Below are 18,788 nucleotides of genomic sequence, written 5' to 3'. Positions count from 1 at the left end.
CTTGGGACATGTGGGCAATGAGAAGTAATTCAATAAGGCAAGAAGGAGGTGTTGGTAGAGGGATGGGAGGAGAGAAGAGGTTGAAAATATGCATTAGAGCCACATCTTGAAGGTACTTCTATGCTCTGATACAGAGTTTAAACCTTAACCTACCTGAGTACCTCTCACTTCTTTTAAGCAGAAAATGACATGATTAGATTTGTAATTTAGGAATTAATTCTGTTGACTATACTACTTGCCAATCACTTTGTTCTTATCCTATCTAATAAAAGAGAAACATGGTAATTAGCCATACCTCCGCTACCCTTCCCATTGGCTAATCAGGGCGATATGCAAATTAACTGCCGCCAAGATGGCGGCCGGCAGCCAGGCAGCTTGAAGCGAACAGGAGGCTTGCTTGCTTGCTTCAGTGACAGAGGAATCCAACGTTCCCCACCTGCCTTGCCGGCCTCTGAGCTTGCAGTTTGAAACATTGTTACAAATATAGAAGCTAAACAAAACCCCAGAAACCTGCTTTCAGCTCGCCGGGATCTCAGAGCTGGAGTTGAAACAGTGTTTCAATTATAGAACCCAAACAAACCAGATACCTGCTTTCTGCAGCAGAGGCCTCAGAGCTGGAAGCAAGCCTCAGAGCTAAAGCTGGCCCAGAATTTTAAAAAAAAAGAAAAAAAGGACAGGTTGGGAGCTTCAGTCACCCGCCAGCCTGAAAACAGCCCTCAGCCCCTCACCCAGACTGGCCAGGCACCCCAGTGGGGACCCCCACCCTGATCCAGGACACCCTTCAGGGCAAACCAGCCGGCCCCCACCCATGCACCAGGCCTCTATCCTATATAGTAAAAGGGTAATATGCCTCCCAGCACTGGGATCAGCGGAGCCGCGAGACCTCCCGGCACCGGGATCAGCGTGATGGGGTAGCACCCAAACCCCCTGATCGCCCTGCGGCTCTGTGTGTGACAGGGGGCGGGGCCACAACCTCCCTATCCGCCCTGCTCTGTTCGTGACAGGGGAAGGCACCCCAACCCCCTGATCAGCCCTGCTCTGTGCCTGATAGGGGGGAGCTCCCCAAGCCCCTGATCGCCCTGTGGCTCTGTGTGTGACAGGGTGTGGTGCCCCAACCCCCCCACCCCCACGGGCCCTGCTCTGTGTGTGACAGGGTAGAGCCATAACCTCCCCATTGGCTCTGCCCTGAGTGTGACAGTGGCGGCACCCCAACCCCCTGATTGGCCCTGCCCTGAGTGTGACAGGGTGCGGCGCCCCAACCCCCTGATCCGCCCTGCTCTGTGTGTGACGGGGCGGTGCCCCAACTCCCCTATCGGCCCTACTCTGTGAGTGACAGGGGGGAGCTCCCCAACCCCCTGATGGGCCCTCCTCTGTGCGTGACAGGGGGGAGCTCCCCAACCCCCTGATCGACCCTGCTCTGTGTGTGACAGGGTACAGAGCCCCAACCCCCCTGATGGGCCCTGCTCTGTGAGTGACAGGGGGCAGCGCCCCAACCCCCTGATCTGCCCTTCTCTGTGTGTGACGGGGTGGCGCCGCAACCTCCACATCGACCCTGCCTTGAGTGTGACAGGGGGCAGTGCCCCAACCCCCCAATCGGCCCTACCCTGAGCGTGACTGAGGGTGGCATCGCAACCTCCCGATCCGCCCTGCTCTGTGCATGACAGGGGCGGCGCCCCAACTCCCCAATCAGCCCTGCTCTGAGCCCTACCAGGAGCAGGCCTAAGCCAGCAGGTCATTATCTCCCGAGGGGTCCCAGACTGCAAGAGGGCACAGGCCAGGCTGAGGGACCCCCCCTTCCCCCCAACTGCACAAATTTCTGTGCACCTGGCCTCTAGTCTTTATGATAGTTGCTGTAATTTATTTCTTATTTTGTTTTCTGTTTGAGTGCTTTTTGAAGTGTGGTCCATTTACCACACATTTACAAAATACAGATTTTGAGCTTCCATGCTAGAATTATTGAATTTGAACCTGCAGATGGCCTAGATAATCTGTTTTCACAAATTTCCTATATAACAAGTGTTTCCTATGTATCTTAAAATGTGAGAACCGTTGGTTTAGTGCAAAAGACATAGGCTTTAGAAATAGACCTAAATATAAAACCTGATCCAGTTCCTGACAAGCTATACACCACAGGCAAATTATGTAGCCTCAAGTTCAAGTCTCAGTTTTCCCTTGTGTCAAATGGAAATAATAATATCCTATTGCAGTATTGTAGAAATGAAAAGAAACAGCATATGTAAAATGACTAATCCATAACAGAGCCTCATACATATTGCCTTCCTTTCCAAGCTTATACATTTATCGCCTACATCTAGTGAGAAAAGGAAACTATGTCATACTTATCTTATTGTTTCCAGTTCTAACACAAAACCTAACATAGAGTAGGTATGCATAAATGTTTTGTAAATGTGTAAATGAATGAATTTATGGGGAGGGACCAGAATTTGTGAGACTTATTATGAGACTAATGCTATATAGTCTTAAGCAGGAGTTGGCAAGGGTCTGAACCAGAGGCATCATGCTTGGGGGGGGAAAAATGTGGAGGTTTTATCCTAGGTTACCAGGCAATAAGATTTTCTCTGGACTGGTATAGCCATAATATAAACTCTCACAAGCTAGCGTACTTCCTCTAAAGCAGACACTGAGACATTAGTCCATCGTGTGAAATTGCCACTAAAGAAGTTATCAAACCAGTCTTAAATCCAGCTTTTCAACTCGCTCCACATACCATTTCTATCCAGATGAAAAAGAATCTTTTCTAAACATCTCCACCGGAAATTCCAGAGACTTACATTCTAGCAAAGCAAGACAGTCTCAGGACTTGGAAATTACTTGCTACTTGTGAATTCATCTGTCTGTTTTTATAGTCCTACAGTGGACCAACTTGAAATTTATCTGTTTAAAACCTTTGATAGACTTTAAAATATAACCAGTTAGTCTAACACTTAGGCTCAATCTTTAATATAGCAGGTGTCAAATCTGTTTTTTTCAGGTATGTAACCTGAAAGAATGTTCAGTGTTAGGTTTGCCATAATCCTTATTTCACTGTTTTTGAATAGTTCGTTAATGATTTCACAGGCAAATCAGTTTAATAGATAAAAACTTATCATGCAAATATCTGGAGCCAAATATTCACCCACTGTTCAATTGTAAGGATCTACAAAGTATCAAGCACTGCTTGGGACTCAGGATACAGAGTTAACAAGGAAAAGTTTCTTCATTTTTGCTTAGGATCTAAAAAAAGAAGTAACCATGTGAATAGATACTAGTAATGACAACTCTACAGGATAATACAAGGCTAGAGGTACAGATCCATTCCTTACCATCTTGCTCTTCTCTTTGGAGAGTCCATTGGTAATGAAATAACCTAAACCTATATTTGTTTTTCCTATTCAGTTCTTGCAACAAGTGAAAATAGTATGTTCCTTGCAGCAAACGGAAACAGTTTTATTGAGTAAAATCATTCCATGACTATCTCTTACACTGATTCAAGGACTATATAGTGTTGGGAAGGAAGAAAATTTAGAAGGGGAAAAACACAATGAGCATGCTTGTTGAAGAGAAGTGAAATGGTAGAAAGCTCTAGATGAGGTCCCAGGTGGCCTGCCTTCTCACAAGCTGTGTGACCATGGGAAAATCATTTTAACATTCTGAGTCTCAGTTTCCTCATCTCTAAGTGGGGATAAAAGGCCTTTTCTGCCCAACTTAATTATTGTATCACATGTGAAAGGGCTTTGTAAACTTTGAAATGTAATACCTTTAAGGATTAAAAGTCTTAGATAAAAATATAGGTAGGGGGCTATTCATTAATATTATATTTTCCTTTGCAAATACTTAGTTAATGGTAGCTTTGAGTAACAAGAAAACAAGCTTTTTACAGAATGCCATAGTTATAAATTAGGCCTAGGACCAAGGAATTCATTGTTTCATTGTTACCATAGAGTGGGTGAGCCTTCTAAGTCATTCCTGATTTCATTAACAAAGTAATTATTTCAGTCTGGAACCTTGGTACATTTTAAAGCACAGTTCCACCATGTGTTCCTCTATTTAATTCTCACAGCCTGAGTCCCCCAAAAGTATAGCAAACGTAGGGGCTTGCCCTAGCCTCTCATACTAAAGAGCCTTCCTCCAATTAGCCCCCACAACCTGCAACTTAGAATTTGATTATCTAAAGGCAGATGAATTACTTTGGAATAAGCAGAGTAGGTTCACCAAATAAACAGAAAGAGAGAGAAAAAGAGATACCTTTTTGAAATTGGATACTTCAGAAAAATTGAAGTAGTCAGGAGAAAAATCAGAATTTTGCCAGACTTCTGAGACTTATTTTACAGTGCAGCATTACTTTTCTTCTAAGTTAAATATGGTGCATAGTATGTGCTTAAGACCTCTAATGTTCTTACTTTTGGCCCTGGGACACCTCTCAGAGCTCTGGTACATAAACAGTGATTTGGGTGGAGTGCAGCAGTCAATCAGGAAACAATGGGAAGATGTTTCCTATAATTGTTCATACCTTCCTCTGCTTTCCCTCCTCTAACAATTCCAATTTACCTCCAGAAAAGTTCTGCTATTGAGTGGTGATTTTCCCCAGACGCTCCCAGGCAGATTTTAGGAGAAATCCAGAGAAATTCAACTCTTTGGCCTGAGGCTATACATCTAGTTATTAGAAGGAAGAGGATTAATATTATTAGGATGATGATGGTGGTGATGATTAGGATAAAATTTATCAAATACCTACTGCAGCCCCATATGCTGTGCTAGGTGATATGTATTCATCATTTCATTTCATCCTTCCAATAATCCAGCAAGAAAGCATTTTTCCTATTTTAGAGATAAAATTGATCAGTGATGAAAGAGGTGAAGAAACTTCAAGGACACAAAAAGTAACTGGCAGACCTAGAATTCAAACCAGGTCTGTCTGTGTTTGAAGCTCATGCATGACCTTTCCCTGTAGAGTTCTGCTATCAGGTTGGAATGAAGACTAGAATCCAAGTTGTTTGGCTAGAACATGAATGTCCTGGCTGCAGTACACCACGGAGCTAATGCTATCAGGCAGCACTTCTTTTGAATGCCAATTTTAACACATCTTTTCAGGCTTTTCATTTATACTTCAAGTACAGAAAAATACAAATATTCATCTTTTTTCCTTCTAAAGAGAACTTTGTTGTTACTTAATGTTTGCTCTGTAGTTGTCAAGATAGTGACTCACATGACTTCCTTCTGTAATTTGATACTTGGGGGGGGGGGTTTAGGAGAAATTTACATAACCTAAAATTAATCATTTTTAAGTGTCCAATTCAATGGCATTTTATACATTCCTAATGTTGTGCAACTGTTACCTCTGTCTAGTCAGTGGTTCTCAACCTTCTGGCCCTTTAAATACAGTTCCTCATGTTGTGACCCAACCATAAAATTATTTTCGTTGCTACTTCATAACTGTAATGTTGCTACTGTTATGAATCATAATGTAAATATCTGATATGCAGGATGGTCTTAGGCGACCCCTGTGAAAGGGTCCTTCGACTGCCAAAGGGGTCTCAACCAACAGGTTGAGAACCGCTGGTATAGGTGCTATGTATTCATCACCTGCATACCCATTAAGCAGTCAACCCACTGCTCCCTGCCAGACCCTGGCAACCACTATTCTATTTTCTGTCTCTATGGATTTGCCTATTCTACATATTTCATACAATATGTGACTTTGTGCCTTGCCTCTTTCGCTTAGATTCCTCCCCATTGTAGCATATATCAATACTTCCTTATTTTTTATGGTGGAAAAAATTCCATTGTATGGTTATACCACATGTTGTTTATCCATTCATCTGTTGATGGACATTTGGATTGTTTTCGCCTTTCAGATATTTTGAATATGATGCAGTGAACATTCATATATAAATATCTGTTTGAGTCTCTGTTTTCATTTCTTTTGAGTATATACCTAGAAGTGGATTTCTAGGTCCTGTGGTAACTCTGTGTAACTTTTTGAGGAACCACCAACTGTTTTTACATCACTTACATTCTATATTATTTACATTTCAACCAGCAATGTACAAGGTTTCTAATTTCTCTACATCCTCACCAGCACTAATCCTCTCTCTCTCTCTCTTTCTCTCTCTCTCTCTCACTCTCACTCTCACTCTCTCAGTAATAATAGCTATCAACTGCCGGGAGCCGGCCCAAAGGACCTGGCATATATGGCATACTGTTCTTAAAATGTTTGCTCACCTTCTTGGCACTATGTGTTTTAACCAAGGTCTCCTCTCTGAGAAAGATTGTTTTCCCAGGTAGGGATTTTCCCCTGAAGTTAGGGAGGGAATAAAACCCCTCAACTAAGTGCCAGGTGGGTAATTAATCACTTTAACTACGAACAATCATGCTTAAGCTACATAATCTTTACTCCCTGGAATGGAGATAAGAAACGCCCTAACCTTTGTAATAGAGATTGATAGGATTGAATCAACTGGTATAAATACAGATGTAACAAAACAGCGAGAGACAGAACTTAGAAGACAGAACTTAGAACACAGAACCTACTCAGAACCTAGAGACAGAAGAACTTCGCTGGAGAGAACGTGGCAAAAGATCCTGGACAGAAACTGGCCACAGAACCTAGAGACAGAACCTAGCGAGGGAACATGGCTACAGAACCTGGCTGGAGAACCTGGAGAACCTAGCAAGAGAACATGGACACAGAACCTGGCTGGAGATCCTAAGCAGAACCTCTCTGGAGATCCAGACCAGAACTTGGCTAGAGATCCTGGCTAGGCTGCTGATCAACTGAACGCTGTCTCCGTGTCATTCCTTCTTCGCCGACTCCGTCCACACCTTTGGGGACCCCTGGACCTGCTGGGGTTGGACCCCGGCAATCAACAAATAGCTATTATTTGGATATGAGATGGCATCTCATTGTGGTTTTGGATTGCATTTCACTAATGATTTCCTTAATGACTGCTGAGCATCTGTTGATGTGTTTGTTGGCCATTGGTATATCTTTTTTTGGAGAATTGTCTTCTTCTGATACTTCAAAAAAATTAAAGTAGAAAGGTTATCAGAATATCCTATAGCCTGAGAAATTTTTAGAAATAAAATCTTAAATATCTGAACTCCAATTCTATTCCAGTTAGATCATCAAGTGGAGATTTTCCTCCAAGAATTTTGTAGTTTTAATTCTTAATTTTTAGGTCTTTGATCCATTTTGAGTTGACTTATTAAATATGGTATAAAGTGAGTATAAAAGAACTTCATTATTTTGCCTCTGGATACCCAGCTTTCCCAACACCATTTGTTGAAAACACTATCCTTTCTTCATCCTTGTCAAAAATCAATTTACCATATATGTGAGAGTTTATTTATAGGCTCTCTGTTTTATTGCATTGGTCTAGATATCTGTCCTTGTGTTAGTACCTTAATGTTTTGATTACTATAGCTTCATAGTACATTTGGGAATCAGGATATGTGAATCCTCCAACTTTGTTCTTCTTTTTCAAGATTTTTTTTTTTTTTGGCTATTTGGGGTCCCTTGAGTTTTCATATGAATTTTAGAGTGAGTTTTTCTGTTTCTTAAACATCAGTGGGGTAGACTCAGTTGTTTCTTAGAGAGATTTAAATAGTAACAAAATAAATGTCTATGAATTTACCTAAACTCCCATTTACAGTTCTCTTTATTCCTTTGTGTAGATCCAGATTTCCATCTGATATTATTTTCTTTATATATCAGAAGGACTTCCTTTAATTCTTTTATTTTTTTTATTTTATATATATTTTTCTTGATTTCAGAGAGAAAGGGAGAGGAAGAGAGAGATTGAGACATCAATGATGAGAGAGAATCATTGATTGACTGACTCCTTCATGCCCCCCACTGGCAACCCAGTCCCCAACCCAGGCATGTGCTCTGACTGAGAATCAAACTGTGACCTCCTGGTTCATAGGTTGACGATCAGCCACTGAGCCACGTCATTTGAGCCCTTTAACTTTTACTATAGTACACATGCTTGCAATTAATTCTTTTCACTTTTGTATATCTGAGAAAGTCTTGATTTCACCTTCAATTTTCAAAGATATTTTACTGCCCTGACCGGTTTGGCTCAGTGGATAGAGCAGTGATGGCGAACCTTTTGAGCTTGGCGTTTCAGCATTTTGAAAAACCCTATCTTAACTCTGGTGCCGTGTCACATATAGAAATTTTTTGATATTTGCAACCATAGTAAAGCAAAGACTTATATTTTTGATATTTATTTTATATATTTAAATGCCATTTAACAAAGAAAAATCAACCAAAAAAATGAGTTCGCGTGTCACCTCTGACACGCATGTCATAGGTTCGCCATCACTGGGATAGAGCGTCAGCCTGTGGACTCAAGGGTCCCAGGTTCGATTCTGGTCAAGGGCATGTACCTTGGTTGCAGGCACATCCCCAGTAGGGGGTGTGCAGGAGGCAGCTGATCAATGTTTCTCATCGATGTTTCTAACTCTCTATCCCTCTCCCTTCCTCTCTGTAAAAAATCAATAAAATATATTTTAAAAAAGATGTTTTACTAAGTATAGAATTCTAAGTTGACAAGTTTTTTTTTCAGTGCTTTGAAGATATTGCTCCACTGTCTTTTGATATTTCAATTTTATATCCTGCAACCTTTATATGCTGCAACAGTTTCTGATGAGAAATCTGCACTCATTCTTATTTTATTCTCCTGTACATATTATGTCTTGTCTTTTCTCTGATGGCTTTTAAGATTTTTCTTTTTGTTATTAATTTTATGTAATTTTGTTATGATGTGCCTTAGTTGTAGCTTTACATGTTTCTTTTGCCTGTTATTCATTTAGATTCTTGGAACTGTGGCTTTATAGTTATAATCAAATTTGAAAAACTTTGGCCATTATTTTTAAAAATAAGCTTTCTCCCTTATACCCTATTTCCAGATTCCAATTACACTGATATTAGATTGCTGAAAGTTATCTCACAGATAACATTTCCACCTCCCTACCTTGCTTGGGACCAAAATAAAATTTTCTCGTTCTAATTGGGCCTCTAGGTTACCAAGATGTATAATCTACCTTAACAGGTTCCATATTACCTCATCATTTACAGCTCAAATTTTCAGTTTCCTCCTTATTTCTAGTACCTAGAAGTTTCTCTTTGTTTCTTTCTTTCTCACATACTGAGTAATGCTTTTTAAATAATTTTGCTGTGTTTTATCTACTCTTTCTATTTCTGTTGAAAGAATTTCAGGTTATCTTGATCTATATCTCTTTAGGGATATATACCAGGGCCATTTTTCTGTTACAAGGGCAAAGAGCCCTTAATAAATAATGTATATTCTAACCTGGGTATTCAGAAGAACATATAAATGCCATATGTATATATGTATGTGTATATTTGTGTATGCATTTGGTAAGAATTTGAAACAAGCCTAACCACCATAGCCTACTTCAATTTGATAATCCAGAACCTTCGCATTAATCTTTTGGGAATTAACTGATGATTACTAATTTTATTTTTCTTATGATTACTAATTTTAAACACTACTGAGGAGTAACAAGTTACACCTAAATTTCATTTCTGGTTAAGTTCCTCATTTAGGAATCATTTGAAAACTTACAAAATGTCACTTTTTTTAATGAGTTGTAGTAAAATCTGATTCAGTGGCTACTTTTTCAGAGATACAGAACTATACTGAACCACGTAGTGTGGCACCATGGGGAGAGAGAGAAAACATAGGCTTTTAGGGGAAGAAAGACTAGGTTTGAGTTCTAATTCCAGCACTCTTAACAAGTCATATAATGCTCAGAATAAGAAATATACTCACATAGACTGGCCGGTGTGGCTCAGTGGTTGAGCATCAACCTATGAACCAGGAGGTCACAGTTTGATTCCCGGTTAGGGAACATCCCCAGGTTTTGGGCTTGATCTCCATTAAGGAGGCATGCAGGAGGCAGCCCTTCAATGATTCTTGTCATTGATGTTTCTCTCTCTCCCTCTCCCTACCTCTCTGAAATAAATAAAAATATGTTTTTTTAAAAAAGAAATATACTCACATAAAAATTGCTAGTCTGCAGAATACTCGGAACTTCAGATGTGTAACTGTTGAACACTGATAATACCACTATTTCATCTACCAAATATCTAATGAATGCCTGTCATATGTAATATAGTATCCTAGATGTTATAGGAGAATACAGAGTTCTTCCCTATGAGATCTTACAGGTCAGGGAGGGAGCAGTAAGTTAAATATACAAACTAGTGAGTACAAAGCTGTGTAAGAGCAGTGACAGTTATGCTACAGATGAAAGGCTCCAGTGGAGGCTATTAGTTCCAAGCAGTCCAGCTTCTCACTTTAGTGTGACAAAGGGTGTTTTCATATCAGGCAGCCAAGCCAGAGCCCAGGCAGCACCCGAGGGAGACCCATTCCTGAACCTGATTATCCAGCTGTTCTACCTCTACATAATCAATGTGTGTTTCTAGTCAGTTTGTCTGATGTGTCCTCTCAGATTTAGCAAGGGGATCCTTCATAAGGACATTCTTTGTAGGACACAGGAGAAGTTCCAGGAGGCACATTTACAAGTTATGGGAACACAGTTAGACATGAAATGTTAATCACAATACCTGGGGTTTTCTTAAAAATCTAATCATATAGGATAATGCAGGGATAGCATTCAAGCAGTGTTCTCTAAATCCAGAAGTTAGAGATGACTGTGAACAGGACAGTTGGAGGGACAAGACAGAAAAGAAGAGCCCCGGCTGGTTGGCTCAGTGGATAGAATGTCAGCCCAAGGACTGAAGGGTCCTGGGTTCAATTCCAGTTAAGGGTATGTACCTCCATTGCAGGCTGGATCCCAGCCCTGGTCGGGGAGCATGCAAGAGGCAACCAATCGATGTGTCTCTCTCACATCGATGTGTCTCTCTCAAAACAAAAGACGGAAAAGAAAAAAATAATAGCCATTCACAAGCAACATCCAACACATAAAAAACTATAAATATGATAAGTTTAGGAAAATTCATCCGGAGCCAGCCCTTCTGTCTGGGATGATCAGAGGCAAGGGTAAAAACATTGGATTGTAGGGAAGGAGGAAGGCGGTGGGGGCAGGAAACTGTCAGAAGACTTGGATTCAGGTATAAACCCTGCCACTGACTAACAGGTGGTCTTGTGTAAATCACTTACCCTCATATGGTTTCATTTTCTTCATCTATACCAGCCGTGGGCAAACTACGGCCCGCGGGCCGGATCCGGCCCGTCTGAAATGAATAAAACTAAAAAAAAAAAGAGACCATACCCTTTTATGTAATGATGTTTACTTTGAATTTATATTAGTTCACACAAATACTCCATCCATGCTTTTGTTCCGGCCCTCCGGTCCAGTTTAAGAACCCATTGTGGCCCTCGAGTCAAAAAGTTTGCCCACCCCTGACAGTGGCTCTTTGGACATGTTGGTCTCTTGTATTTCTAAAGGTAAATGAAAAGTTGGTAGGATTTTGAGTGTAAAGCTGATGGAGCAGGAAGTCTTTCAGGTGGAGAGAGCCACATTATTTAAGAAACAAAAGGGAAATAATGTAAAACTTGAACACTGGGCTCTTCACAATAAATCATTTGATTCCATAAAATAATGATGAAGGTGGTCCAAGCATTATTAACCATGTCTTCTCCTATTAAACTATGGCCTGCTTATACAGCCCCAGTGCTAGTGTGATGCCTAGTATATAATTGGTGCTTAATGAATATTTGTCAGAGGGAAGGGAGGGAAGATAAATGGAAGGGAATTAGGGGAGAAGGGAAGGAAGCACGTTAGCCAGTTCAGGAAGTCCTTTCCCAGTAGGTGCCACATTTTGTGGCAGGGATCCCTGTATTTAATGTTCTTTCATATCTGCAAGTCTGTTTTAAAACAGAGCTGTTTACTTAGAATGCTTTTATTATAAACTGTATTTGCGCTCACAGGGCTCCAACTATGGTGACTTTGGGAAGCTTCCTTTGTTGTGTACATAGTGTCATAACAGGTCATCTCTGCCCGGCCAGTCAATGTCATGGACTCAGATGGGGCTGCTTTATGGATGAGCTATATCTTTTTCCTCCTTAATTTTTACTGCAGACAATAAATATTTTATGCCTCGAAAGACAACGCATTTATTCAACAGGTGCTTATTAAACACCTCCAAAAATCTAGGCACTGTGTGAAATACTTGGAATACAGAGATGTAAAATATAGACACGGTCCCTGCCTTTATGATGCTTTCAGTGTCATCGGAGAATCTCACATTAAATAAAAAATTATATTATAATGAATGCAATTGTAACAAATGTTTTAAAGGGAATGTACAGAATGAGAAAAACCTGCATTAATTTGGAGGAGTAGGATCAGGAAAGGAAATTAAAATTTTTAAAGACAGTAAATATTTTATCATCTGAAATATAAAAGGATAAGATTACCCCATAAGTTGTTGATTATATTAGTTATATCTAAATTTGGAAAAATAGACTTGTCCACAGAAGTATAGAATCATTAGAAATTCAATCCTTTAATAAATGACTGAAAAGGGAGACATTATTTACCCAAGAACACACAGCTTGCTTCTGGCAGGACTAGAACTTGAACAGGGGTCTGCTATTCCTCCCATTACCTGTCCTCAGTGACTTAAAAAAAGAAGACATTATATATCAAATATAGATCAGCCATAGCCATTCTGTACAAACTTGTATATTGAGTGAGGGGATGGAGTTCAGAGAGTAATAAGTTAGGCAAATGCAAATATAAAAATATATATAAAATATGTCCTATCAGGCTTATTGTACCTGGTCATAGTAAAGCTGTAGCGTATAGACCAAAGTGGGAACTACCCAGTTGAATTAGTGAAGATACATTTAAAGGAATATGTTTCTGTTTCTTTAAAATATAAATACTAATGAATAAGTACCAGCTTCCAAGTAGAAGTTTTTAAAACCCATTTTATTCATGTGTAATATTATATGACATGTAAATTATTTTGACTGCTTTACAGCCTGTGTGGTCTCAGTTAGGTTAATCATTATTCCTTATATTTTGTTCCAACATATATTTTCCCTAGGATACTTTTTCATTTTAGATAGTATAGCAATTAGCTTCAACATCTAAATCTTCCTATTTTTTTACTTGAAAGATTTGGAATTAATGAAATATTACTGTTCATACAAGTGATTGTGAAATTAATTGAATCATTGAAGCTATAAGGTGTATGAGACTTTAGGGAGAAGTTCAGGCTTGAATTAGAGCACCTAAGACAGTGCTGAGCATATACTAAACCTTGAGTGAGCATATAATGAATAGGGGAGACAAAAAGTTACAAAGTATTAATTTAAACCATATGAAATTCCATTTTTAACATCAAAATAGCTAAACATTTGTGACTTTGTGATTCAGCCTATTAAACAAAATGACCAAAAAGGGCATCTATAGTCTAATGCCAACAGATGTGAGTATTTATTAAATTTAAGTGCATGTATATTGACTATACTCTAGAATTTAATAAATGAGAAGTTCTGACAGTTGAATTAACTTTTAATTTTGTATGAAATTGCAATTTAAATGTAGGCAGGTGGCATAATTATTTCAGAAGCTAAAAATATTCTAAAAGATCTAGAGAACTTCTCAGTTATTCACACTTCATGAGTGTGAAGGTATTGAGGAAATACTTATTTTATAACCAAGTTTTAGTGGTGTGGTATGGACTGAAGTTAAGTAGGGTATTTTGCTTTCAGACTCTCCTTATGCTGACCAGGATATTACTCCCAAGTCCTTTATTCTCTCCCAGTTCTTAGTCCCAATGCTGACATTCTCCAAGTTTATCTTAGAAAAATCAGGTGGAAAACAAAGGGAACTAATCATTATAAAAATGAACTGTCAGGTGCTTTGCTAGACAGTTTATATATTATTGCATTTAATTTTCACAACAACCCTATGGGACAAATATTATTTTTATTTTATAGGTGAAGAAACTGAGACCTAGAAAGGTTAAATGACTTGTCCAAGGTCACACAGTTTGTTAGTGGTAGAGAGCTAGTCTTCAAACATTCTTATTTTCACTATATACCATGCTACTCATCTTATTGTTTGTTTGCTTATTTATATTTTATGCATCTTAAAAGTATCTTGTTTACTTATAATAAATTCACACATGAGTAAAACAAGGAGATTGCCACTTTTTCCTTTTAAAAATGTAATATGGTAAAACACATTTGAATCTTTTCCTTTCTTTTAAGGATGAACGTGAAGCGAGAGAAAATGTGAAGAGAGAACAAGATGAGGCCTATCGCCTTTCACTTGAGGCTGACAGAGCAAAAGTAGGTTTGGTCAAGGGACTTCTGGGATAAAGAACTCAAACCAGAATGTTTTTTCATTACTTAAGTGCCAGCCCTTTTATCACTTTGATCCCCAAAAATGTTGGGTTTGCAATGGAGAAAGCTAGATTCAATTAACAGAAAAACATAATTTTGCCCCTGGGTCCTTAAAGTATGGTATGGTTCATTTTGACAAGATGAAGTTTGTTGAGAATCATAAAAATGAAAACAAAATGGGCATATTATCTGTTTTATTTTCTTTTTAGTGAGTCTAGGGTACAACCTAACAATTTTTAAAACACTTTTAGGTGATTCTAATGTGCAGTCAGGGTCGAGAACCACTGATTTATTTAATGCTTTTTGAGCACCTGGGCATTGAAAGAGTGTAAAATGAATGAGCCACAGTTTCTGCCTTCAGAAATGTGGTAAAGAGTAGATTAAGTCAAGAGCACAGATAGCTGTAACACTTAGGCAAGGATTCTAAATGTCATAAGTGAAGCACTTAGTTCTGTGAGAATTCAGTGAACAGGAGTTCAGTAGAAAGTTTTTGGTGTTTGTTTGTTTGTTTGTTTGTTTGTTTGTTTGTTTAGCTTTTCTGAAAAGCCAAGAGGTGAGAATGGACTGGGGAGGGATCCATATAAGAGACTGTATATGTGAACTGGATGAAGAGGGGTGGAAGGGAAAACGTAATATTTGCTAACAGCAAGGGGTGCATGGTAGAGGCTGACATGAATAAAGCTTGATATTTGAGTAAAGGAAACATAGACAAAAAGACTAGAAAGGAAGATGAGACAACGGTTCTAATGAATGCAACACTACTCAGAGCTACCTAGGTATTTGAATAGGAACCCAACATGAACAGAGAGCTTTGCTTTGTTGTTGCTTTCATTTTTATTCTTATTCCAGGGAAAATACTTTATTACCACAGTGCACCTCTGGGTCATGCTGGAACTTAGCTCTCTCTCTTTTTTTTTTTTCTCCTCCTCTTCCTCCTCCTCCTCCCCATCCTCATCCTCCTCCTCCTCCTCCTCCTCCTCCTCCTCCTCCTTTCTTTTTTTTAAGTGTTTATTGAATGCTGGCTCCCTTTCTCTTTTGTCAACAGAGGGAAGCTCATGAGAGAGAGATGGCAGAACAGTCTCGTTTGGAGCAGATTCGAAAAGAACAAGAAGAGGAACGTGAGGTATGGCACAATTTAAAAATGTAATTCAAAGGCTAGGTTTGTGTCCTCTGCATTTGATACTGAGGCTGTTAATAGTTCTTAGAACTTCTTTCCACATTTCCCAGACTCATTTTAGTATGGAAGATCTTATCCTTTCCTAATCTGTTGTATAGAACTCTTAGAAAACTTGATCTTAGACTAGATTCATAGGTTTCTATTCCTTTCCCTTCTTCTTGCTTGACAAATACTCCCATTCTTCCTGGATATTGTCTCACCCCAAAAATACAAAGATTCTATTGTCAACGTTTTTTTAGCTTTTTTTAAAAAATCTTTATTGTTGGAGAAACTAAGATGGCGGCATAGATAAACACCGGGAAATTGCTGCCTCCCACAACAACTTCAAAAAAAAACAACATAAAGACAAAACGGACATCATCCAGAACTACAGGAAGGCTGGCTGAGTGGAAATTCTACAACTAGAAGGAAAGAAAAGCATGCTGAGAGCCAGAGGAATTGCGGAAGTAAAGTGCAGAGGTACGGAGGCTCGCGTGTGCAGAAAGAGGCTGGCACCTGAGGATGCGCTGTCTTTTTGAATCGGGAGGGAGTCACAAGCTCCCGACTGCTCTGAACTCCGGTTCCGGGAAGCCTCTGGGGACCCAGGACTCATACGGGGAGAAACTGGACTGTCTGGCAGCGGGCAGAACTCAGAACTTGAGGTCGGCTTTCCCTCAGAGGTGCTTGCAGCAATTACCCGGACACTGAGATGCAGGGCCCCTTAGGGCAGGGCTGAGAATCCGCCATAGCGGCTTGCTCCGCCCTTTGAGTCCCTGAGACCCCGCCCCACCCAGGCTGCAGCAGAGGCTTTTGCATATGAATGACCCGGCTCTTTGCAACCTGAAAATTACCTAACTGCAGATGGGCCAGACAGACCCAGAACTTCCAAGAGAAGGCGCAAGGCCCCACAGCGGCTTGCATTGCTTCACAGCTGGGCCTCATCAGGGTACCTCCAAACTCCAAAAAAGGAAGGGGAATCTGCAGTTCTCTTCGTAGCTCCTGCTGTGTAACCTCAGGCAGAGGCTAAATTAGCACCTCCTTAGATCCAAGAGCCAGTGTACCCAGTGGTCAGAGGGGGACCATCCAGATTACAACTCCTCAGATCCATAAGGGACACACTCAGGGGGCAGACTCAGTGAGCACCAAAACCCCACTGAAGCAAGTCTTGCCCCAGAAGGGTGTCTTCAGCACAGAAGTTCTCCCACTGCAGACACAGCTGATTCTCACTGCCAATTGGCCTGGAGGTCAATTCCTCCCAGTGATCCTACAACAATCAAGGCTTAACTACAACAAGACTGTGCAAAAAGCCCACAATGGGGTACACCAAGAGTGTCCACCTCAGGTAACTGGGGAAGCTGAGCCACTGGGCCCTATAGGACACCTAGCACACAAAACCACTCTACCAACACAGGGAAGCATAAAAAATGCGGAGACAAAGAAACAGGTCACAAATGACAGAAATGGAGGAAATCAAACGACTGGATATAGAGTTCAAGGCCACATTTATAAGGTTTTTCAAGAATTTTATGGAAACCGCCGATAAATTTAGTGAGATCCTCGATAAATCTAGTGAGACTCTCGAGGATATGAAAAAGGATCAACTAGAAATTAAGCATACACTGACTGAAATAAAGAATAATATACAGAGATCCAACAGCAGACAAGAGGATCCCAAGAATCAAGTCAAAGATTTGAAATACAAAGAAACAAAAAAGACCCAACTGAAAAAGAAAAAAGATTCCAAAAATATGAAGATAGTGTAAGGAGCCTCTGGAACAACTTCAAGCGTACCAACATCAGAATTATAGGGGTACCAGAAGAAGAGAGAGGGCAAGATATTGAAAACCTATTTGAAGAAATAATGACAGAAAACTTCCCCTACCTGGTCAAAGAAATAGACTTACAAGTCCAGGAAGCGCAGAGAACCCCAAACAAAAGGAACCCAAAGAGGACCACACCAAGACACATCATAATTAAAATGCCAAGAGCAAAAGACAAAGAGAGAATCTTAAAAGCAGCAAGAGAAAGACAGTCAGTTACCTACAAGGGAGTACCCATACAACTGTCAGCTGATTTCTCAACAGAAACCATGCAAGCCAGAAGAGAGTGGCAAGAAATATTCAAAGTGATGAATGCCAAGAACCTACAACCAAGATTACTTTATCCAGCAAAGCTATCATTCAGAATAGAAGGTCAGATAAAGAGCTTCACAGATAAGAAAACGCTAAAGGAGTTCATCACCACCAAACCAGCATTATATGAAATGCTGAAAGGTATTCTTTACTAAGAGGAAGAAGAAAAAGGAACTCTTATCATTTGTCACAGCATGGATGGAACTGGAGAGCGGATAAATACCACAGGATCTCACTCATTTGTGGAATATAAGTAACAACATAAACTGATGAACAAGGACTGATCCAGAGATGGAGAGGCATTGATTGGACTGTCGGGCCTTGGAGGGGAGGTAGGGGAGGGTGGGGGTAAGGGGGAAAGACCAACCAAAGGACTTATATGCAAGCATATAGGCCTAACCAATGGACATGGACAACGGGGGGGGGGGGGAGGTAGAGGCTAACGTGGGGATAAGGACACATATGTAATATCTTAATCAATAAAAAATATATATAAAAAAATCTTTATTGTTGAGAGTATTACAGATGTTCCCTTTTTATTCCCCCTTTGCTCCCCTCCACCCTGTTCCCACCCTGCCCCAGACCTTCATCGCTCTATTGTTGTCTGTGTCCATAGATAATGCATATATGCATGTAAGATCTTTTGGTTAATCCCTTCCGCCCCCCCACCACTCCCACCCCTTCCCTCTGAGATATATCCCACTCCCCCACCCCCTTTCCTTTGAGATATTTTATTCATCAGTTTACTTTGTTCATTAGATTTCTTGTTCGTTTATTTTCATTTTTAGATTCACTTGTTGATAGATATGTATTTATTGCCATTTTATTGTTCATATTTTTTCCTCTTCCTCCTCCTCTTCCTCCTCTTCCTCCTCCTCCTCCTCCTCCTCCTCCTCCACCTCCTCCACCTCCTCCATCTTCATCTTAAAGAATACCCTTCAACATTTCATCTAATACTGGTTTGGTATTATTTGAACTCCTTTAGCTTTTTCTTGTCTGTGAAGCTCTTTATCTGACCTTCAATTCTAAATTATAGCTTTGCTGGGTAGAGTAATCTGTAGATTCTTGCTATTCATCACTTTGAGTATTTCTTGCCACTCCCTTCTGGCCTGCAAAGTTTCTGTCGAGAAATCAGCTGACAGTTGT

At 40.1% G+C, this 18,788-nt stretch overlaps 1 protein-coding gene across 7 annotated transcripts in view; it reads left to right on the top strand.

Moving 5' to 3' along the window:
• FAF1 (Fas associated factor 1) overlaps positions 1 to 18,788 on the top strand; it is a 372,784-nt gene that overhangs the window by 317,928 nt on the left and 36,068 nt on the right. For all 7 annotated transcript variants that reach the window (XM_036349475.1, XM_036349474.1, XM_036349476.1 and 4 more), the window contains 2 exons: positions 14,220 to 14,300; positions 15,400 to 15,477. In XM_036349475.1, the coding sequence (XP_036205368.1) occupies positions 14,220 to 14,300; positions 15,400 to 15,477 (159 nt within the window). The remainder of the gene's footprint in view (positions 1 to 14,219; positions 14,301 to 15,399; positions 15,478 to 18,788) is intronic.

This window comes from Myotis myotis, unplaced genomic scaffold (genome assembly GCF_014108235.1).
Source record: "Myotis myotis isolate mMyoMyo1 unplaced genomic scaffold, mMyoMyo1.p scaffold_m19_p_2, whole genome shotgun sequence".
Classification (NCBI taxonomy): Eukaryota; Metazoa; Chordata; class Mammalia; order Chiroptera; family Vespertilionidae; genus Myotis; species Myotis myotis.
This window is presented reverse-complemented; position numbering and strand designations above follow the sequence as displayed.